Source organism: Scyliorhinus canicula, chromosome 12, assembly GCF_902713615.1.
Source record: "Scyliorhinus canicula chromosome 12, sScyCan1.1, whole genome shotgun sequence".
Taxonomy (NCBI): Eukaryota; Metazoa; Chordata; class Chondrichthyes; order Carcharhiniformes; family Scyliorhinidae; genus Scyliorhinus; species Scyliorhinus canicula.
The window spans coordinates 129,761,700-129,785,681 of NC_052157.1; the positions used below are offsets into that span (position 1 = coordinate 129,761,700).

General features: G+C 41.3%; 1 protein-coding gene across 1 annotated transcript in view; it reads right to left on the reverse strand.

The window, feature by feature from the left end:
* Window positions 1-359: 359 nt before the first annotated feature.
* gusb (glucuronidase, beta) overlaps window positions 360-23,982 on the reverse strand; it is a 31,837-nt gene continuing 8,214 nt past the window's right edge. The window contains exons 4-12 of the mRNA XM_038814102.1: window positions 17,630-17,772; window positions 17,057-17,250; window positions 16,024-16,176; window positions 15,421-15,599; window positions 12,300-12,446; window positions 12,063-12,147; window positions 11,779-11,955; window positions 8,655-8,790; window positions 360-3,062 (exon numbers count right to left, since the gene is read on the reverse strand). Of these exons, the coding sequence (XP_038670030.1) occupies window positions 2,914-3,062; window positions 8,655-8,790; window positions 11,779-11,955; window positions 12,063-12,147; window positions 12,300-12,446; window positions 15,421-15,599; window positions 16,024-16,176; window positions 17,057-17,250; window positions 17,630-17,772 (1,363 nt within the window). The 3' untranslated portion in view covers window positions 360-2,913. The remainder of the gene's footprint in view (window positions 3,063-8,654; window positions 8,791-11,778; window positions 11,956-12,062; window positions 12,148-12,299; window positions 12,447-15,420; window positions 15,600-16,023; window positions 16,177-17,056; window positions 17,251-17,629; window positions 17,773-23,982) is intronic.

Genomic DNA, 23,982 nt, shown 5'->3' on the forward strand with positions numbered 1-23,982 from the left:
TTACAATTGCTGCAAAACAAATTTAATATTGTTCTTTAGCCAAAGCTTTGGGCTTGGTTCCAATATTTTACTTTGTGCACCTCCTGGTGTTAGGCCTTTACAAACAGCAAGGAGATGAACAAATTTAAGATCTCAAAAGTCCAGTTGTATTTACACCCCGCCCCCACCCCCCTTGACCATAATTTGTTTATATTGCACTGTCTAGCATGAAGCCCATGTTTACTGCTCATGATGTACTGTAACTGAATATAACTATCAATTCATTCCTATTGGTACTGGCCTATCACTACTAATTCCTGGTATTGGCATCAATACAGCCATGAGCAGACCCCTAATTTAGAAGTGACAAACTAAAATGGTTTTCGTTACAGTAAATCATTGTTTATTCAATATGAAAGTGACAGGGTGACAAATGCTCTTTATTTTTGTAAACTGTATTTAGCATGGCAGAAGTACTATGTTCTTGATCTGTATAATATGTTCCATCAGAGTTATTTATTAATGCTGCTTCAAGCTCATGAGCACATGTGTTTAAAGAAAAACTTTTTAAGGTGGACTCTGGGCACTGATCCCCTTCACAGCCACAGATGAGAATGGTTTTATATATAGGTTCAGGACTATGATTTTGCTAAATAGCAAAAAACAAATTGTAAATATGTATGAATGTGTATTCATTGCACAGAATTTTTTGGTATGAAATAAATGTAGAATCTACATGAGGTCCTCTGCGCTTTGTGGGTTCTCATTTTGTTCAAATTTCCTGCAAGTAACTTTTGGGTGGATTTTAAATAGGAGCCACAAGCGGTGGAAGCTTGTCACTGTCACCCGTACTTGATTTTCTTGTCGTTATGCTTGTTGAAGCATACTTCAGTGTGTTGAAATGTTGATTAATAACAGGTACAGTGCCCCAAATCTGGCACCCTTGGGGCAGCGGCTGTGCTGTGATTTTGGGGGCATGGCAGCTCATCTGGGGTTAAAGGTTGCTTGGAGTGTGGGATAGAGTGGCACGTGAAGCCGGTCACCGGGCTGGAGCCTCAACACGCAAATGCAGCACTTGGCCAAATTATCCAGGTAAGTTATTCTTTTCAATAAGTGCATAGAACATTATTTAAAAATGGCCGGATTTTACTGTATAACAAGCAGCTAAAAATCAGTTCTACTTGTACTAAGGTGTGGGTAGAATACAAAGTACACTATACAAGGGCAATACCATCAGAATCATGGTTTCATAGTTTATGGCTTTCTGGAAAAACATTATACATTGATATGATCGCACTTGGAACATTGGATTGCCATTTCATTTTAAAGGTGGCACATTTAGTCACAGCTACAAAATGTGCAGTTTCTCAGTACCATTTTGTTTTGCTTCAGCTTATAACAGTTTCAAATCTATTTGCAGTAGAGCTGAAGGGAAAATTTCAAAACTTAATATTAAAAAAACTTTTTAAAAGTACCCCTAACCATATCCGAATTGGAATTCATTTTTCAAAATTAAATCTTGAAAGAACCAGCCTCATTATTCGTTTGTGTTTTGTGAAATGTAAATATTCTAATTACTGATCAATGAGAGAGTCAGACTGTCATTTGAGTTTCAAAAACAAACAAGACTTCAACTGATACATGGATTCTTGGTTTCAAAACTGGTAAACCTATAAAATAAAGGCCATAGTTTTCACTGTATAATGGGACAGTTGTGGAATTCGATCCCCTAAGCAGCCAATTTACACACAGCAAACTCCCACCATAAGTGGTGTTTGTATTGTCGATCGAAGGGTAATATTAGCAGGTCATCAGGAATAACTCGGGCGGATAGAGTTTAAAGCCTCATCCAAAGAGCCTTTCTACCAAAAGTGAGATGAGACTATTTAGCACTATAGCTGAGATTACATAAATGATGTAACAGATATATATATATATATTGGGTTGGAATTTCAGTACTTTATAATAAGTCATCTTTATTATTGTCACAAGTAGCCTTACATTAACACTGCAATGAAGCTACTGTGACAATCCCCTAGTCGCCTAGGGAGAATTCAGAATGTCTAATTCACCTAACAAGCACGCCTTTCGTGGCTTGTGGAAGGAGAACGTGCAGACTCCGCACAGACAGTGACCCAAGCTGGGAATCAAACCTGGGACCCTGGTGCTGTGAAGCAACAGTACTAACCACTGTGCTACCATGCTGCCCTTCGTTCTGAAATTATGTTGGTTTTAAAAAAACATTATCAATGCACACTAATTTATGCTATAATTTTTGTAGCTGTAAAAACAGCGATTGTCTTGATGCATTATTCTATAAACACTGAATTAACAGTGCAATTAGCATTGAGGATTTCATGCTTAAAACCTGAATGGATAATTGAGCACTAGTCCTATTCCAGATGTTGTCCTTTTCCAAATGGGACGTGTGACTAGAGAGCAACTTCAATCGATGGTGGGTGGTGTACTGGTATTGTTACTGGTCCAGAGACCCAGGGTAATCCTCTGGGGATCTGGGTTCGAATCTCACCACAACAGATGGTGAAAATTATAATTCCAGATTTTTATTGAATTCAAGTCTCTAATGCTGGCTCTTAAACCTTTGTCGATTGCTGTGAAAATCGATTTTGCTCCCTAATGTCCTTTAGGAAAGGACATTTGCTGTCCTCACCTGGTTTGGCTGACATGTGACCCCCATATCCACAACAATGTGGGTGACTCTTGACTGCTCTCTGAAATAGCCCAGCAAGCCACTCAGTTCAAGGGCAATTAGGAATGAGCAATATCCCATGCCCACATCGCATGAATGAATAAAAAGGATAAAAATATTAATCTTCAAAGCAAGTTGAAGCAATAAATTTAGTATTACTTAGGAAATGTACTGATACAATACTCCATTTCTTCATGGCACAGGATTACTAGTTTCTTCTGTATTCAGTGGCCACCAGCATGATGCCTCAAAGGAATGTATTTGGTCTCATTTGCCAGTTTCCAGTAGCGATCCCGAAGAAGGAAAGCTGAAGATTTTGGCTGTCTCTGGCGAGTGAAGATTCCCTTTTTGTTGCCGTTTACCCGTTCTGTACCTGCAAACAAATTGGAAGATAACATTTGTGTACTCTTCAAGAAAAGAATAAGTGCTGCTTTTATTCCTACACCAGCTTGTATATTTACACTGAACAATGAGAAATTTAACTGCTCAGAAGATCCATTGCTGATGAACTGGGTTATAAGTGGACTTGATCGATAAAGTCACAGGTTTAAGCTTGTCTGGAACTGTCATGGATAACTAGTTTCTTGGATTGCTTTATAGCAGAGGAATTTAGTCAGGGAGTGGTAGAAGAGAAAGAATAAAAAAAGCCCTTCCTCAGATAAGAAAAGGGAATAAGAAAGGGACTGCAATTAGAAATAAAATGTTCATTTTTTTTGTGCTCTTCTATTCTTCAGCATCAACTTGGATGACATTCTTATTACGATTTTTAATGGATTTTGTTAATGAACGAGAAAGGACGGCTGCTACAAGTCACATGACCACAGTTGGTCCTTTGTTCTGAGAATTATCAACATGAGTTACAGAAATAAAATTCTTCACTCAGCCTGTTGATGATTACAAGTGGTCTGTACAGAGGAAGTTTAGACAAATTGCCTTCCCCACCTCAAATCAGAGGTCATAAATTATACTGGAAGAAATGCTAATAACCATTTTGTGTGATAAGGTGGAACAATGAACTTCTGGCCAAACCCACAACCTGATTATTAAGCTGCATTTAACTATTAATATAATATGCCACATGACCCAAGCCTCTGGCCTTTCTGGACAGTTTTAGCATGTTTAACATCCAACTGGTGAGCCACCAAGTCGGCAACAGATTGCTCCTCAAGCCTGTCTGCTGGAGATTTCCTACCATTCCCTGCAGACCCGACCCAGTCTCTGTGTAGCTACTTCATCTTGTGGTATCACCAAGACTGTAAAGTGAATTCTACATATCCAGTCTTCAGCCAGCTGAAGCTGAACTCCTACCCGAAAGAAGTCCTCATTGGACTCTCAATTACATGAACTAATATATTCATTTGTGGTTCTTGTACTGTCACTATCCATAGTTGTAAAACACTGTTGCTGTCTTTTTTACCCTGGCCCTCTGGGAGTTGCATTAAACTAGACCAGCCATATAAATGCTATGGTGATGTGTCAGAGACTGAAAATTCTGTGACAACTCCCATCTTGATTCTCCAAAGCCAGTTCACCACCCATAAGGCTCAAGTCAGGAGCGTGATGGAATACTCTCCACTGGCCTTCCACGTGCGACTCCAACAACACTCCTGAGGTTGAACGCAGCCCACTTGATTGGCACCCCATCCACCACCATAAACATTTACTCCCTCTGCCACTGGCTGCAGTGTGTACCATCTAAAAGATGAACTGAAGCATCTCGCCAAGGCTCCTTAATAATAATCTTTATTGGCACAAGTAGGCTTACATTAACACTGCAATGAAGTTACTGTGAAAAGCCCCTAGTCGTCACATTCCGACGCCTGTTCGGGTACAGAGGGAGAATTCAATGTCCAAATTACCTAACAGCACGTCTTTCTGGACTGGTAGGAAACCGGAGCACCTGCAGGAACTCCGCAAGGTGACCCAAGCCAGGAATCGAACCTGGGACCCTGGAGCTGTGAAGCAACTGCGCTAACCACTGCTACCATGCCGCCCTTTGATATCTCCTTCCAAATCTGTGACTTTACCACCTAAAAGAATGAAAGAGTAACAGGTGCATGGTTCCACTGCCCTGTCTTTGGAACACTATCACTATCTCTTCCCTGTTACTGGGCCAAATGCCTTGAGTTTTAATTGTGATTCTGGCAGTGCTGAGGGAGAACCACCCATCTCTCTCTCCAAAAAGCTTGCTTTAAGTGCCATATTTTTGCAGAAGGCGTGCGAGTGCCATCTCTTTTCAGAAAGCCTGTGAGTTCCATGTTTCTAAACTACAGTGAACCTTGGGTCACTGTGCAGAGTCTGCACATTCTCCCCATGTCTGCGTGGGGTTCCTGCAGGTGTTCCGGTTTCCTCCCACAAGTCCAGATGAATGAATCTACAGCGCAGACTAGTCCAGGATATAAACAAAGGCTTTACCCTGCAAGCTTACTGAAGCAAGGTGTGCTAAAAACCATCATCTGAAACAAAGTATTTTTCCTTTCACTGTGCGTGTGTTTACAGGATAGGGGTAAGGGAGTTGGGAAACTTTTAATGCATTGAAATGTTACCAGCAACTAATTTGTAGCTTACCCATTGAAAGAACTTGAGAAAACACATGCTTAGCTAATTTAATTAATAAGGAATCCGTGCTATTGTTAAACAATGCAATACATTCAAGTCTCTTGTGTAACAAACCCAATTAAAGTGTTTCACACAAGACCAGTAAATTCTCATTACAGGCCAAGGTTGTCAGTGCTGTGGAGTATGGTGACTTCATGTTATTTCTTGTCATTGTCTTATTTGGTCTACATTGCGAGAGTTATGCCACTCAATTTCTTTTCCCTTTTACTGGTTCGGAGTTTAAGTCTGTTATTCTACTTCCATCTCTTTCCAAATATGTCTCCCCAATTTTTTTCATACCAAAGTTACCTTTTGCTCACTGCCGTGTGGCAAAGTAAGAATTTACCATGACATTACCTTTTTATAAAAAATGGAGAAAGGTTACACAATGCAAGTAGAGAGCCGAGAAGTGGGGGTTGGGGAGGGGGAAAAGGCAATTTATAAATGGCAACAACCTCTCCCCCTGTTGTAGTCTTCGCTGTTTTTAGGTGCGTTTTCTCCCAATGCTTTGCACACCCAGCTCATCCAAACAAGTCTGACATTATCACATAAGCCTTGTCTGGCTTAACCTCTCCAGCATAACTTGTGTAAGAAGTATGCACGTGTAACAAGAGACCAATGCAAATTTGTTGTCCTGGGAGTCCTGAACATCGACTCTGGACACCATAAAGTCTCATTGCAGTAGGTGAAATAGGGCAAGGAAACTGCCTGCCGATTACCACATACCACCCCTCACCCCCACCATCAGCTAATGAATCAGTACTCGTCCATATTGAACACCACTTGGAAGCAGAGGGTGGCATGGGTGCAAAATGTACTCGGGGGGGGGGGGGGGGGGGAAGAGGAGGAGATAGTGATATGCATTAACAGGTGTATGTGTAAGTCTATATAGCCTCCGACCAGTAGGTGTCAGGAAAGTAATAGCACGTGACACTGAGCTTGGGGGCAGTCTTGAGGAGAAAATATTGTGGTCAGTCGGGTTTGTATTAGTTCCAGTTTTAAAGTATTAGTTTCCTACCCACAGTTTATTATACTATAATAAAATTAACTAGTCCTGATCTAGATGTTCTTTAGTATGCCAACTCTGTCTGTGTACAGGAACATAGCAGGGGCAGAGCTGCTGGACTGGGTCTGCCACAGGTGCTGAAGTGGTCAACAAGAGGAACAATTCCTGTTGATTCCCTTATTTCCCCTTTCTTTACCTTTTGCTCTCATCATTTTGATCCATGGATGCTTAATGGACATGTATCTTTAAGTCAGCAGCAGAGAAAATGAGGAAAGTTGCAACATGGTGCTAGTTTTCGTGCATTTTTCTCTCTCTCTCTAGAAATGCTATGAGCTGCTGTATATCTGAACCTATAGTAAACCTGAAGTAATGAATCTACAGTGAAAACCATTATAGACCGAAAACAGAGACCTTTACCGGAAAGCCTAGTTTGAAGAAAAGTGAACTTAAAGACAACCATCTGAAACAAAGACTCTATCCTTTTACTTATTTTCACCCTTCCTTCCCCTGTGTTGGTTTGTCTTGCGTTCTATTGCACGCACTAGGATGGGGGCAAATTAAAATGGGGAATTAGGAATTAGATAATAGTTAACCAGTTGTATTTGCTGCATAACTCATAGTTCTTGTTATAAATAAAATTATTTGAGTTTGAGTTTACAAGGCTAGTGATTGTAGTTATTGGGCACCTACAGGCCAAAGACTGTGTGTCTTTTTCTAAATTTAAAAACATTTCAATTGTGTTGGGACTCAAGGTCAAGTGGGCCTGGAATAGTCTCATCTTCACATTGACTATGCCCTCCATTGTGTTGTATGACATTAAAACTGTGCTAAATGGGGTAGACTTCGAACAGATTTAGCAACTCAAGACTGAGCATCCATGAGGCCCCGTGGGCCGTCAGTAATGGCAACCACAATCTGTAACCTCAAGACTCGGCATATCCCCCACTCTACCTTTACCACCAAGCCAGAGGATCAACCCTGGTTCAATGGCGAATGCAGGAGGGCATGCCAGGAGCAACAGCAGGCATTTCTAAAAACTAGGTGTCAACCAGGTGAAAATTAGGTATCAAATTAGGTGAAGCTACAACACAGGACTACCTGCATGCCAAACAACATATGGAGCAAGTGATAGATCCGAGCGAAGCAATTCCACAACCAATCGATCAGATATAAGCTCTGCAGTCCTGCAAAATCCAGTCATGAATCGTGGTAGACAATTAAACAACTCACCGGACAAGTAGGCTCCACAAATATACCCACCCTCAGGAGCCCAGCACATCAGTGCAAAAGATAAGACGAGGCATTTACAACAATCGTCAGCCATAAGTGCTGAATGGATAAACCATCTCAGTCTCCTCTGGATGTCCCCAGCATCTCCCACTGGCTGTATGGATTTCCTCTGGGTGCTCTGGTTTCCTCCCACGGTCCAAAGATGTGCAGGTTAGGTGGATTGGCCATGCTAAAATTGCATCTTGGGTGTCCAAAGATTAGGTGGGGATACAGGGATAAGGTGGGAGAGTGGACCTAGGTTAGGGTGCTCTCTCAGAGTTGGTGGAGACTCGATGGACCGAATAGCCTCCCTGCACCGTAGAGATAGCATCACAGATCCCAGTCTTCTGGCAATTCAATTAATTCCACATGATATCAATAAACGGCTGAAGGCACTAGATACTGCAAAGGCTCTGGGCCCTGACAATATTCTGGCAATAGCATTGAAGACCTGTGCTCCAGGACTTACCCAACCCCTAGTCAAGCTGTTGCAGCTACAACACTGGCATCTAGCATAAAATTGCCCAAGTATGTTCTGTACAAAAGAAATGGGCCAAATCAACTCGGTCAATTACCGCCCTACGTATCCACTCTTGATCATGAATAAAGTGATGGTAGGAGTTACCAAAAGAGCTATCAAGCGGTACTTAACCTGCAGCAATAACCCACTCAATGACACTCAGTTTGGGTTTTGTCAGGATCACTCAACTCCTGATATCATTCCAGTCTGAGCTCAAACATGGACAAATAAGCTGAATGCCAGAGGTGAGATGAGAGTGACTGTCCTTGACATCAGGGCATCGTTTCGACCTAGTGTGGTATCAAGAAGCCCGAGCAAAACTTGAATCAATGGGAATCGGGGGGGGGGGGGGGGGCTCTCCGCTGGTTGGAGTTATACCTGACAAAAAGGATGATGGTTGTGGTTTTTGGAGGTCAATCATCTCAGTTCCAGGACATCACTGCAGGAGTTTCACAGGGTAGTATCCTAGGCCCAACCATCCTTCGCTGCTTCATCAATGACCTTTCTTCCATCATAACCTATTGACCTGAGTATTTCCAGCATGTCATTTTTATTTTAGGCATATTGCTTACTTTGAAGAGTCATGAAGTCTGCAAAATTCCAGATTAGTTCTCCGATCAAGTAGTCCTTTCTTCTTTCATCAAATATCATAAAATATTCCTGCATTAGAGCCTGCTGGTACTCTTCTGAAAACATTACCGGGGGATCCTAAAGACAAAATTGTACAAAAATCCACGATAAGAGTCGACACCAAACCTCATCTAGAACCTACATTTTGTGATTTATCTCTCTCATACCAGTCGGTCAAATTGTCAAGAGTCATTTCAGCTCAGTCGCTAAGGCAGGCAATCCTGCTTTTTCACAGCTTCATCTGTCTGGTCAGTTTAAAGAAAATTGGCTCCCAAGTTGCCCATTTCTTTTTCCCTTTCTCTCTACTCTGACTATCCCACTTTGACAGTCCTCAACACTTCAACCACTGTAGGTACTGCATTGTTTTTAATGGGGACGTTGCTATAAAACTGGGATTGAACTATAGGAGTTAATTATATATCAATTACATTTAATTATATGCAGATGGAGGGAGGGGGGGGGGGGGTGACATTAATTGGGGTTCCACTTGAGCAGATTTAAGAAACACTTACTGAAACCATGGGGTGGTCAAGTTAGGAGGCGTAATGCTTGTCATGTTTCACTCTTAAATAAACGCAAGGCTAAGTAAAGGTTGATTGCAGTATCACTCTTTGCTAGCTAGCTTTCCAGATTAAATTAGGTCCTGATTTACCACTAACATTCTTTGAAACATCCTGAAGTTGTGTTTTGGACCATGAAATATTGATGAATATGCAAGCACACTTGGTAATCGATCCAACGTTAAAACTTGTAACAAGCTTTTTACTGTTGCATAAGACACCAGGTGACATGTACAATTTTGCCAATGGAATTAACAAACGCGTAAGTGGCTGATGAAATTCAACGTGGGCAAGTGCGAGGTCTTGCACTTTGGAAAAAAGAATAGAGGCATGGACTATTTTCTAAACGGTGACAAAATTCATAATGCTAAAGTGCAAAGGGATTTGGGAGTCCTAGTCCAGGATTCTCTAAAGGTAAACTTGCAGGTTGAGTCCGTAATTAAGAAAGCAAATGTAATGTTGTCATTTATCTCAAGAGGCTTGGAATATAAAAGCAGGGATGTACTTCTGAGGCTTTATAAAGCACTAGTTAGGCCCCATTTAGAATACTGTGAGCAATTTTGGGCCCCATACCTCAGGAAGGACATACTGGCACTGGAGCGGGTCCAGCGGAGATTCACACGGATGATCCCAGGAATGGTAGGCCTAACATACGATGAACGTCTGAGGATCGTGGGATTATATTCATTGGAGTTTAGGAGGTTGAGGGGAGATCTAATAGAAACGTACAAGATAATGAATGGCTTGGATAGGATGGACGTAGGGAAGTTGTTTCCATTAGCAGGGGAGACTAGGACGCGGGGGCACAGCCTTAGAATAAAAGGGAGTCACTTTAGAACAGAGATGAGGAGAAATTTCTTCAGCCAGAGAGTGGTAGGTCTGTGGAATTCATTGCCACAGAGGGCGGTGGAGGCCGGGACATTGAGTGTCTTTAAGACAGAAATTGATAAATTCTTGATTTCTCGAGGAATTAAGGGCTATGGTGAGAGAGCGGGTAAATGGAGTTGAAATCAACCATGATTGAATGGTGGAGTGGACTCGATGGGCCGAATGGCCTTACTTCCACTCCTATGTCTTATGGTCTTAGGTGTAGATATTTGGGGATTCAAGTCGCGAGGGAATGGATGGGACTCCGTAAGTGGAACTTAACGAAGCTGGTGGAGGAAGCCAGGGAGACTCTTAAGAGGTGGGACACACTGCAGTTGACGTTGGCAGGGAGGGTCCAAGTGGTGAAAATTAATATTCTGCCGAGGTTCTTTTTTATTTTTCAGGCCCTCCCGACTTTTCAGGCTCTCCCGATCTTTTACCAAAGGACTTTTTTTCGGAAATTGGACACGATCATTTCGGACTTTGTATGAGCGGGCAAGGTGCTGAGGGTTGGGAGGACCAGGCTACAGAGGCTGCATGGGGGTTGGCATTGCCAAACCTGCTTCAGTATTATAATAAGAAGTCTTACAACACCAGGTTAAAGTCCAACATGTTTGTTTCAAACACTAGCTTTCGGAGCACTGCTCTTTCCTCAGGTGAATTCAACCTGGTGTTGTAAGAACCCTTACTGTGCTCACCCCAGTCCAACGCCGGCATCTCCACATCATCAGTATTATAGGGCAGCGAATGTGGATAAGGTGCAGCGATGGTGGGAAAGAGAAGGGGTAGAGTGGGTTAATTTGGAGGAGGAATCTTGTAAGGGGTCTAGTTTGAGGGCTATGGTGATGGCAGCATTGCCAATGGCTCAGAGTAGGTATTCAGGGAGCCCGCTGGTGCAGTCCACGGTGAAAATATGGAATCAGTTGAGGAGGCATCTTAAGGAGAGATGTCGGTGTTACCGCTGTGCGAGAATTGTGGGTTTGAGCCGGGGTGAGGATGGATAGTGTATACAGGAGGTGGAGGGAAGTCATTTTTAGGATGTGTAGCAGATTTAAAACAGAGATGAGGAGAAATTTCTTCTCTCAAAGGGTCGTGAACCTGTGGAATTCACTATCCCAGAGTGCGGTGAATGCCAGGACCTTTGAGTAAATTTGAGGAGACAGACAGATTTTAATTGGGTTGAAGGGGTTATGGAGAACGGGCAGGGAAGGAAAGTTGAGGCAGAGGTGATTGTATTGAAGGGTCTGAATTGCCAATCCTGCTCCTAGTCCTTATGGATTGGAGGCAACTGATGGCAAAATAACCAATGTTTGCAATTTCCACCTCGCCCCCTCCGCGAAGATACATTTGCCTCTTCATCTCCATAAACCCACCTTTATGACCCAGCCTTTGGTCATGCTAAATATCTTTTGTCTTACCAGGTTGGATATACACCGATGAAGCACACGGAGACCTCTGCACGAAATGAGCAAAGCAACTCATCTGTTCGTATTGTACCAGAAAAATGCTGCCACTAGTATAACACCACAGAGATGCACAAACATTACCGGAGCCTTTTGCTTTAACTTATTTTCTGAGCAACTGGTTAAACTAGTACTGGGGTATGCAAGGCCATGCAATTGTTGCTTCCTGTACTTACGCTGTGCAGTCCTGCCAGAGTATCTGCTCCATATTCACTCTGAATAATGGGTTTCTGGTATTTATTATACCAGTTATCGAACTGATTGGCAAGTTGGAATGGAATGACCTCCAATTGGCCTGGATCATGATACCAAGAAAAATAGCTGTTCACACAAATGACATCTGTGTACTGCACCTGTGAAAACATAGACAAACTTTCACAATTTTCCCCCCAATAAGCAGCTTACAGGTTCAAAGCAGACTTCATTTTCTGTTTGAACAAGTCATTTTCTAGTTACTCACAGCTTTGTCAACATCATAGTTGGTATCTGTAACAAAGGTGACAGGCCTGGTTGGATCCAGTGTTCTAGTATAGGATATTATTCTCCTGTTTTTAAATAAAAAGGGCAATATTAACAAAACGCACACACAAATGTTTAAATAATAAGACTCCACAAGAAAGAGTCCACAAGATGCTCCTGAAATATTCACGATTTTGAAGTTTAAAGCATGAAATCCTTTGCGATGCACTATTCTTACTTGAAGTAATGGTTGGCTTGTGGGAGTCCAGACGCTGGTTCATTTGCTACAGACCACATCACTACAGAAGGCCTGTTTTTATCTCGGTGCACCAGCTCCTCCATTACAGTCAAGTGATGAGCGAGGGACTTGTTTCCAAAGCTCAGACTTAAAAATAAAATGTAAACGGCTAGCGTTAAAAGTTTGTAGATACCACCGGCAACCTGTGCAAAAGGATATGTTTTATGCTTTGTAACAGTTGTTATCTGCGTTTTCACAGGGTGGGGCGCTCATCACATTATCAGACACTCAATCGACGATTACATGCACATTTGCATGGAACACAGATCTGTGACCCTGAAGACTGTCAACGTGTTCATTTTAGGCTCTAACTCTTTCTGAAGGGGCAGGATACAGCAGATAGCCACACTATCCGACTGCACGGGTGTCTAAGCTATGTCCCGAACACTAGCAGCAGGCCCAACTATATTATCTGATTCTGATAACCGGGTCAGGATTAATGAGGTACACTAGGGAGCACTTGGTCTTTTGTTGGCTTGCAATTCCTATCTTCCTGTGTTACGCTGTGGGTTAGGGAAATCTCCACCCTGTCACACTTCCCATTCCATACCGCAAAGATCAGAGCAAAGGATTTACTAAACAGCAATTAGACTTTGCAGTATTCATTTAAAAAATGTTAACAACATAATAAAAATATATTTTTACAAAGGAAACATTCTATTTGTTTCAATAATATAAGAAATAAATATATTTATTGCAAGAGGAATGGAATATAAAAGTTGGGATGTTTTACTGCAGCTGTACAGGGCATTGGTGAGGCCACATATCATAGAATCACAGAATGTACAGTGCAGAAGGAGGTCATTTGGCCCATCGAGTCTGCACCGGCCCCTGGAAAGAGCATCCCACTTAAACCCAGACCTCCACCCTATCCCTATAACCCAGTTAGCCCACCGAACCTTTTTGGACACCAAGAGCAATTTTAGAATGGCCAATCCACCATCTTGGACACCAACTTGCACATCTTTGGACTGTGGGAGGAAACCGGAACACCCGGAGGAAACCCACACGGACTGGGGGAGAACGTGCAGACTCCACATCGAAAGTGGCCCAAGTCGGCAATCGAACCTAGATCCCTGGCGCTGTGAAACAGCATGCTAGCCGCTGTGATACCGTGCCGCCCATCTGGAGTAATGTGTACAGTTTTGGTCTGCTATCTGAAAAAGGATATAATTGCTTTGGGGCAGTTCAGAGAAAGTTCACTCGACTGATTTCTGGGATGAAGGGTGAATCTTAGGAAGAAAGGTTGCACAGGTCGTGTCTGTACCATTGGAGTTTAGAAAAATGAGAAATGATCTTATCAAAACATAAGATTACGAGGGGACTTGACAGGGTGCACACTATGGGAGGGGAAATTAGAACTGGGGAACGGGGTATAGTGATATCATGGTTGTGATGTAATTCACCGACTGACCACTCGGAGTCTCATTAGTATATCAGTAAATGTTAGAGTCAGCTGACCTCAGGCTTATGAGGAAGCTGGGAGAGAGGTTGCTTGTGCATGTTCATACTATTAGTCATCTGTTGTTTTGTATATACTTGACCCACAGTTAATGTTAATAAATTGTTTATAGCTTTAGCTACAAATGTTCTTGTAATATAAATCAGGCCATCTGACAAGAACAGTACAGGGGGTGGTGAAATGGTTTAAGAGTAAGAGGTCTCCCTTTTAAGACCCAGGCGAAAACATTTTTTTCCCCCTCCGAGGGTCATCAGCCTGTGGAATTCTTTTCCCCAGAGAGCAGCGGAGGCTGGGCACTGACTTTATTCAAGGCAGACGTAGACTTTTAATAGACAACGGAGTCAAGAGGTATGGTGGTGGCCTGAGAGGAAAATGGAGTGAAGACCACAATAAGATCAGTCAAGATTTCATTGAATGGTGGGGCAGGCTTGGAAGGGCCGAATTGGCCCACTCCTGTACCCATACATCAAATGGTACAATGTTCACATGGTCATAATCAGTGCATTCTGGTTTAACTCACTGGGCTAAATAGCTGGCTTTTAAAGCAGACAAAGCAGGCCAGCAGCACGGTTCGATTCCCGTACCAGCCTCCCCGGACAGGTGCCGGAATGTGGCGACTAGGGGCTTTTCACAGTAACTTTATTGAAGCCAACTCGTGACAATAAGCGATTTCCATTTCATTCTGTGATCTACTGCAAGTAGCCCCACAGGAGATTTAACAATCTAACATACAGTACATGCCTGTCATACTAAAATTTGTGTTACGCTTGAAAGTAATAAAGGCAGTCATTTGCATTGTTGCAACCTGTGTGTAATTTTATCTATAATAGTAATCTTTATTGTCACAAGTAGGCTTACATTAACACTGCAATAAAGTTACTGTGAAAAGCTAATGTATTTAAACAATCCAGAATTCAACATTGCAGCTTGAACAATGTCACCCAGTGTTTACTTATTAGACCTCGTATTCCACAAGAGCAGGCAACATCCATGATATTATCTGTCAACAGCAACATACATCTTCGGCACCGTTCCCTCAAAGTTTTCCCAGTAGAGGTGGGGGATGGGAGTGGGGAAACGGAATCAAATTTTGATTAGAACTTTAAAGTGCTGCTCAAAATACTGGAACTGTATTAATCTAAAATATTTCTAAAAATAAAATTTTAAACTTAATTCAAAAGAAGCCACGTTTGACGTTGAAAATAAACGGTCTGATTTCTTTGGTGGGAAAGACAAATTAGTCTATTTTTTGCCCGTAGAGGGAACATTGGCATTAACCATATGACCATTATTGTAAACCCATATGGTACACAATTAAGCAAATGGGAATCTACCAAGTTGGGTCATAACCAAATATTTAACTCAATGGCTTGTTTTTGTCAACTCAAAATTAAAAAAAAAAACTGTTCACCCACAAACAAGGCAAGCGAATGTGATGCAAGAATGTCATAAGATTTTTTAAAATGATATTGTGCAACACATATCCATAGTGTGCACATCAATTGTAAAAAAAAAAAATTATTTTCACGTGAAATAAAATTAAGTGATCCAGTGAGAAACTTTCATACAAATTGTATCAAACTTGAAAGTATTTCTTACGGATCTTTGATGCCCACGCCAGGACACTCATCAATGACCACTATCCCATATTTGTCACACAAATCCATAATTTCTTCTGCATACGGATAGTGACTGGTCCGAAAGGAATTTGCTCCCAGCCATCGAAGAAGGTTAAAGTCCTTGATAATCATCGGCCAGTCAAGGCCTTTCCCCCGTATCTGGTGGGTTGGGGGGAGTGGTGAGAATTAATGAACATTTCACAGAAAAGCGCACTTGCAAAAACAACTATTTTTACTCCCACCTCCGAGCCCAAGGCAAAACCAGAAGCTTTGACAGATTCCCAATTGCAGAAACTGAAAGATTCCCCATTTAAAACAGGCAACACTGCTCTCGGTGTCTGGGAAGTACTCCATTTTATTTTTGGGATGTGTACATTCAACCTACAAATAATCTTTGACAACTAATGACTGTCATGATAATTGAGGGGACCACGACACCCGAGGGAGCAGATGGTCACTTAATCAGTGATCCAGAGACGTATCTGAAAGGATGTGTCATGTTTGCCGAGCGGGGGTGGGGAGAAATGTTGTTTTATCAGGTGGAAACAGGGAAAATAGGCGGAGTACAGAAATATATACTCACATCTGAATCTTCATGTTTATTTACTCCATGGAAATAGAATGGCTTCCCATTGATAAGGAATTGAGTCTTGGTAACTTGCACTGTGCGAATTCCTACTGGTAATGTGTAAACATCTTCGTAACAAATGCTACCATTTTTGCTCTTCATGTAAACCTAGGCAGAAATGGTTTGAGAAAATAGATTAAGCAATAGTATCGAGAGATTCTCACATAAACCCCCATGTCCAAGGAGACCACAGTATTCCAATCTTTTTTAAAATTTTAATTGGTTGACAGGATTTTGTTTTAAATTACCTCAATAAAAAGCTGGGCGAGAGGACACACCCTTTCTCATTAATTTTCAATTAATTGTCATGTTGGTGAGAAATCAGATTAAGCAGCTTCATTGATCAGCTAAATGTTAAGCATCGGTTTATTTGGCCATACTTTGCAATCTAATTGTTTTACCACAGCTACATGACTGTATTGAAGGTAATTTTGGCTCAAAGCCTCAAGATTATTTCAATTCCTGACATCGGTTATTGGGCTAGTCTGAAAAAAAATGAGACTTGCATCCTACATCACCTTTCCTAACCACGGGGTGTCCGGAAAAATCACTTTACAGACAGTGAAGAACTTTTGAAGTGCAGTCACTGTCGTAGGAAACGCAACTCAACAAAAGCGCCCAACCGGCAATGTGATAATGACCAGCTCATCTGTTTTTTGTGATGCTGATGAATATTGGCCAGGACACTAAGGAATAACACCCCTCCCTCTTATTCAAAATAGTGCCGCAGGATTCTTTAAGTGCACCCAAGCAGGGAGATGGGGCCTCAGTTTAACATCTCATCTAAAAGATGGCAAGATGGCTCCGACAGTGCAGCACTCCCTCAGCACCGCAATGGTCGGCCTTGAATTTTGTGCTCAGGTTCTGGAGGGAGACTCAATCCTGCTGACTCAGAAGCAAGAGCGCTAACAACTGACGGGTAGCTGAAACCGTTATTTCCAGTCTCTAGCCTGTTAGTTTAACTTATGGAAAATGTTGGGATTCTTACCTCAAGGCTGTAACAGTACCCAGGATTCTCATGCATAAGGTATGGCCACCAGAGAGTCGGACTATTTAATCTCAACTGTCCAATTGGAGGACCATCGAAGGCTGAAGCAACAACCAGACCCGTTTGATCACACAACTTCAGTGACAATGAAAAGTCTGCACTCCCCTGTACGGATACATTATAATTTACAATCCCTAGAGGAAAGCAGAATCAGTTATCTGACATTAGAAAGTCTGAAAGCTATTTGGTTTCTGTGTTCCGCTCCTTTTATACAGAACAAAAGTAGAATAATTTTTTAACTAAATATCATACTACAGCATCCGACGGCCAATATTGGTACTCTCCACCAGACGTGTGATACTACAATAGGAAATGTTAATGAATCCCAGTAAGAGTACCATGAGACTATATTGCGCGATATCACTGGGATAGAAAGCCTTGAGGTATCTTCCCAGTCTTCTGTATCAAGCATTTAAAGCTAATGTTGGCACTTAATAAATTTACTAGGAATGATTACATATGCTGCTTTTCGCGCAGGATGAGGCCAAATTATTCACTGCCAGAGCGACTTACCTATATCCTTTTGAAAGTCTGTTATAATGGTTAGGTCATCTATGTAGACATTGGGTGTGGTGTACAGTACAACAGACCGATGAATCCCAGCATAGTTGAAGAAATCAAATTTTGTAAACTGCACAAAATAACCTGGAGGATATCTGATGAATTCCAAAAAAAAGGTCAGTTTAATGGGAATAAGAAATGCTCAATACTATGCTTTCTAACTCCACGTCCGCATTGTGGGTGTATCTATACGTTGAAGGACCGCAGTGATTGAAAAAGGCAGCTCACCACCATCACCTTCTCAAGGGTACTTTGGGGTGGGAATAAATGCTGAACTAGCCAGTGACACCCACATCTCCTGGACGAGTATTAAAAAAAGAACCAAAATTATGCTGCTGGCACATTAACACTGTGCTGAAGTTTCGCACTTTTTGTGTTTTTAAAAGATATCTTTACCCTCTTTATTACTCAGCATAATCACAAAAAAGTTGTATTTTGGAGCATTGTAGAATTATACAACACAGAAGGCGACCATTTGGCCCATTAGATCTGTGCTTGCCCTTTAGCAGCTATTCAATTATATTATAGTGTTCATTGAATGAGAACAACCATTCAGTCCAACGGGTGCTTATGCTCCACCTCAGCTTTCTTCCATGTCATTTCACCCTCTCAACATTTCCTTCTACTCCTTCCTCCCTCTGTATTTGTCTAGCTTCCTCTTAAATGCATCCCCGCAGCTCAGCTACTCCTTGTGATAGTCTGCTCACCTCGAAGTAAAGACGTTTCTCCTGGCGGCCATCACATACTCAAGTCAAGCCAGTGCCAAGATCACATTCCAGTCTCAGCGTTTCGAGGTTGTCTGGAGTGGGCATCCAAATCCTTCATCTTCTGACTCAAAGGCAGGAATGTGACTGACCACTGAGTCGAAGTATCACTCCTAATATTTAGGATGGTTTAACCCAATTATCAATCTCATCATGGATGTAACGACTGTAGAAGGTGGCTCACTACCACGTTCTCAAGGAATATTAGGGATGGGCAATAAATGCTGATCAGTGACATAGAACATACAATGCAGAAGGAGGCCTTTCGGCCCATTGAGTCTGCACCGACCCACTTAAGCCCTCATTTCCATCCTATCCCCATACCCAATAACTCTTCTTAACATTTTTTTGGTCACTAAGGGCAATTTTATTATGGCCAATCCACCTAACCTGCACGTCTTTGGACTGTGGAAGGAAACCGAAGCACCCGGAGGAAACCCACACAAACACGGGGAGAACCTGCGGACTCTGCACAGACAGTGACCCAGCAGGGAATCGAACTTGGGACCCTGCCGCTGTGAAGCCACAGTGCTATCCACTTGTGCTGACACCCATATCCTGTGAAAGAATACATTTTGTAAAAATCCAAACTCTCTCTAAATGGCAGGGACCAATTTGTATTCATCTAAAACAGTAAAACGTCCCAAGGCGCTTCACAATGTTATCAAAATTTTACACCAAGTCACTTAATGAAGATGACCAATGGTTGATCAAGGTATATTTTGAGAAGCATCACAAAGGCTGCCAATGGTGGAGTGTTTAAAATCGGGGATCCTCGGGAGGCCAGATTTGGAGGAGGACAGATATCTCAAACAGACGTATCTCTCAATGCCAGCAAAACTAAAGAGCTGGTCATTAACTTCAGGAAGCAAAGTACTGTACACACCCCTGTACGCATCAACAGGGTCGAGGTGGAGATGGTTAGCAGCTTCAAATTCCTAGGGGTACACATCTCCAAAAATCTGTCCTGGTCCACCCACGTCGACGCTACCACCAGTGGCGGACTGGGTCTAAAAATATTGGTTGCCAGGAGACAAAGGGGGCCCATCCAAAACTACAATGCTATCATTTAATTTTCATAACGAATAAATAAAATTTTCAAAAAATACATATGGAAAAAAAGGGTACAATTAAAATTTGTGTGGAAAAAATGTGTATTTCTTAGTAATTACAGTCTACATGTACTGTACATATTACTGGCAGTAGATACCAAATGTAAATACAGAATGTTATAATTGAATTTTTTATTTTTTTTATTTTAAGTAATTGGTTGATATTTTTAAATAGTTTACTGCACAATTTACACATTAACAGATAGTTCAAAAGCACAATAGAGCATTGCATGCAGTCCACTATATTAAGAGCAATCGTTTGTGTTCGCTAGATGATTGTGCGAATCTGCCAATAATTGCTTCTGCATCCAATTCATCTAACAATTTATTTTCAATGGGTAGCAACATGTATGATTCCAAATTCTCCTCAGACAGCAAATTTCTTAACCTTGTCTTTATGATCTTTAGCTTTGAAAATGTCCTCTCACATTGGACTTGAGTAACTGATAGTGTGCAGATGACTTTATAAAGTTCATAAAGGTTATCATATGCCTTGTCATGAAGTCTGTTGGATGCCAGAATTTTTAGTAGACACAATGGGCAAGTGCTGCAAATTTTACAATTGTTGCAACTGGAATCCATATTCTCACCATCATTAAGCAATAGCTTTAATACATCAAAGTTTGAAGCAAAAGAAAACAATTCCAATATTACTTCATTTTGCTGATTTGTGGAAACAACTTAATAATACCTTCCAATGCTTCATCTTCAAGGCCCTTCTCTGCAATAGTTTTAAACGTTGCTGGGTCCAAGCAGGATAAATCTTTATACAACTGTTTGTGTTGTACAAAGCGTGATTCTAGTGACTGGAGAATGCGATCCATTATTAGGTTAAACACATTTACTCGAAAATCAGCTAGAGAATCTGAGGAATTTCTTTCATCATCAATAAGCTCATCTGCCATTCTTTTCTTCCTCCTCTGCCTCTTAACTGGCAATGATGTTTCTAACGCATCAATTTCCAAGGTTTGATTTTCATCCATATTCATCTGTGAAATCCTGTCATTACATTTATTTACAAATTCCAAAGCCTTGCTGTGAACGTTATCAAATGTTCTTGTCTGTTCCTTCAACTTTGTTGTAGCTGAATCTACCAAACTCCATGCAGTAAACATATCTAAACCACTTGTCTGTAGATCACTTGATAACGGGGTTGTAATTTCAAATATATACAAGTAAATGCTGTCAATATGGTTTCAAACTTTAGAAGACTTTGAAATAAAACATTTGCTTCATGCTTTGTTTCTGCATCAAACTTTTCTGAATCTTGTATCATTGATAAGCATGTCAATAGATTTACGAAAGTACTGGCAGCGGCATCATCAAAACGTCCAAATAGTTGTTGCTGCATTGGCTTTTCCTGACCATCTGGTCTCACCAATTAGCTTTAATCGTTTCATTTTTTCTTGTCCTAGATGTTTCCCAACAACTTCTATCCATACAGCCATTCTCTTGTTATGATGCTTTCACAAAAGTTGCTATATTCTGGAGCAAATTGAAAAAAGAAACTGCAGGCACACAACATTTTGTTGTTTCAGTTATCACCAAATTCAAGACATGGGTATAGCACCATATATGAACATGTTGATCAGCCACATCAGCAATTTTACTTTGTAAACCATTATACTGGCCATGGTAGCTTGCAGCACCATCTGTGCTATCAGATAAACATTTTTGCGGGTCAACTCTAAGATGCTGTAATGTTTCAATCAATAGATCAAAAAGTCCCTGTCCTGTACCATCATTACTTGGCACAACTGAAAGTAGTCGTTCACAGATAATACCTTTAAGCACATACCAAATAATAATGCTAAACTGATCGATGGATGAATTATCTTGTGTTGAATCAACCTGAATAGAATAATATTTTGCTTGAGAAACTTCATGACTAATTCTTTCTTGTATCATATTCTTCATAATTTTGATTAACATGTTTATAGTTGTTTTACTCAGGTATGTAACAAGTCCACCACGGCCTTTACTTTGAGCCTTTCCTTGTTGCTCTAATCGTTTGATTCTTTGTTTAGACTTGTTTTGCACTGCAGAAACGTGAGCTGCCATAATGGGGTCATATTTTGCCATCAACTGCACTGTAGCTAAAAAATTGCCATGATTCAGAACCTCATTATCTAGAGTGTAGGCCGATTCATTTCTGTGACCTCGAAAAGGAAGTGCTTGCTTGCCTAACATCTTTATGATGTCTATAATCCTCATGACAATACTTCTCTGCTTCAATACTTCTTCTTTCCTTTTAATTAGTGATGCTGCAAAAAATTTATCTAAGGTGCCATCATTAACCACACTGATCTATTGCTGAGCATTTCTGACATGTGTTGTTGTCGATTCATGTAAAGTCAAGATCTGGCTAATACGCCTGTAGTCACTAAAGTCACGTACAAAGGGTGATGGATTACAAGTGTTGGGAAACTCAAAGGCTAAGCATTATGAACAATATAAGTATCTATTTTCTTTGTGCCACCAGCACGGTAGCATGGTGGTTAGTATAAATGCTTCACAGCTCCAGGGTCCCAGGTTCGGTTCCCGGTTGGGTCACTGTCTGTGTGGAGTCTGCACGTCCTCCCCGTGTGTGCGTGGGTTTCCCCCGGGTGCTCCGGTTTCCTCCCACAATCCAAAGATGTGCGTGTTAGGTGGATTGGCCATGCTAAATTGCCCGTAGTGTCCTTAAAAGTAAGGTTAAGGGTGTGGGGGGTTGTTGGGTTCTGGGTATAGGGTGGATACGTGGGTTTGAGTAGGGTGATCATTGCTCGGCACAACATCGAGGGCCGAAGGGCCTGTTCTGTGCTGTACTGTTCTATGTTAGCCATTTTCTTGGGACTGAGTCATTCATAATTTTCCTCTCATACAAACGAGCATCAAATGGCAGATCATCAAGTGGCTGAAGTGGATGTTCAGCAAAAAACTGTTTTAGCTTTGCTCGTGATGGATATTGGAAGATTCCAGTAATTGCTCTTTCATTTTCTTGCATAGGTTCATTTACAGGATGTGCTTCAGAAACCAAGTCATTTATGCTTGAAGGAATATCTGATTCCCTGTCACTAGTTGAAGCTATGTGTTCAGATGTTGCAACTACAGGCAGTACAGATACCGGAACAAGGAAGCCAGAAGGAATATTGGGCCTGGGTTGATTAGTAATGGATGCACTTGTATTTGTCTCTACATTCAAAGTAGCTCTTCTCTGTTCTTGTAACTCGCATGTCATTGCATCATCACCATGAACATTGTGTCTTGCTTCTTGATTATTTGTTGCAGAACTGGATATTGATGTGGATTGTGCTTGTGGTATTATAAACTCTGTAATAGGCCTGCATCGCTTGGCTGATTCCTTCCTTTCTGCTTCTTTTTGTTCTTTGCGTTTTAGTGACCCAGATTTATGCTTTTTCTTTTCCATGCTGGTAGGGGTAATATTCCTGAAATAAAAACCTAATTAAAAATAGCCCACATTGGGAAAAATGAATATTGATGATTGCAAGAATAACTTGAAGGAACGCCAGATAAACCCATACTTGATAAAAATATAAAATAACTTACTTACACTTCAATAGGCTATGTTCATTAGTCAATACTACTGTGGCCTATGCAGCTTCAGAAGAGGAGACAATCCATTGTCCAGTGTTCACACCAGCAAGCAACTGAGACAACTGTTGAAACTTAGAAGTTTGGTCCGACTATAGCAAGACATTAAGAATGGTCCCACGACCAAAGTTAACATGTCCAGTTTGATACCAGTGTAGTGTTACAAGTTGCAACCCTTTGGGTTTACCGATCATGGCTTATCACTTCAATATCTTTGACCTCATGATTCACGGTCAAAGGTACCGCTTCTCCTTTTTGGTGACCGTACGACCCTATGTACTGCTTGATATCCTTTCAAGTTGCCGACCATCTCAAATCACGAACTGTAACTTTATCTTTAAATTCACACACACTTGCTGAAAACGTGGATTTCCAACTATGTCCGACCCGGGTGAACCAGCCCCCCCTCCCCTCCACTCCTTTTCACATCCGTTTAACACTGCTTCATTCCTTCATACACTGAGTGATTATTTGTTTGTTTCTTTATTGCATTTTTATTTGGTATTGCTCTTTTTAAAAACAATTATATTTTATTAAGTTAGAATACAAATCTCAGGAAAGAAGTTGGAGATTTATTTATCTAATTAATTATAATTTTTAAGGGCCCTTCAGAGATTCACGGGCCCCTTCTTGGCTCTCCGGGCCCCGGACCGATGTACTGGCTGAACCAAGACTATTGCTTGATATCCTTTGAAGTTGCCGACCATCTCAAATCACGAATTGTAACTTTATCTTTAAATTCACACACTCTTGCTGAAAACATGGAATTGCCTTAATTATGCCCAACCCGGGCCCCCCTATTCCACATCCTTCCACTACCTCCCCTGCTTCGTTC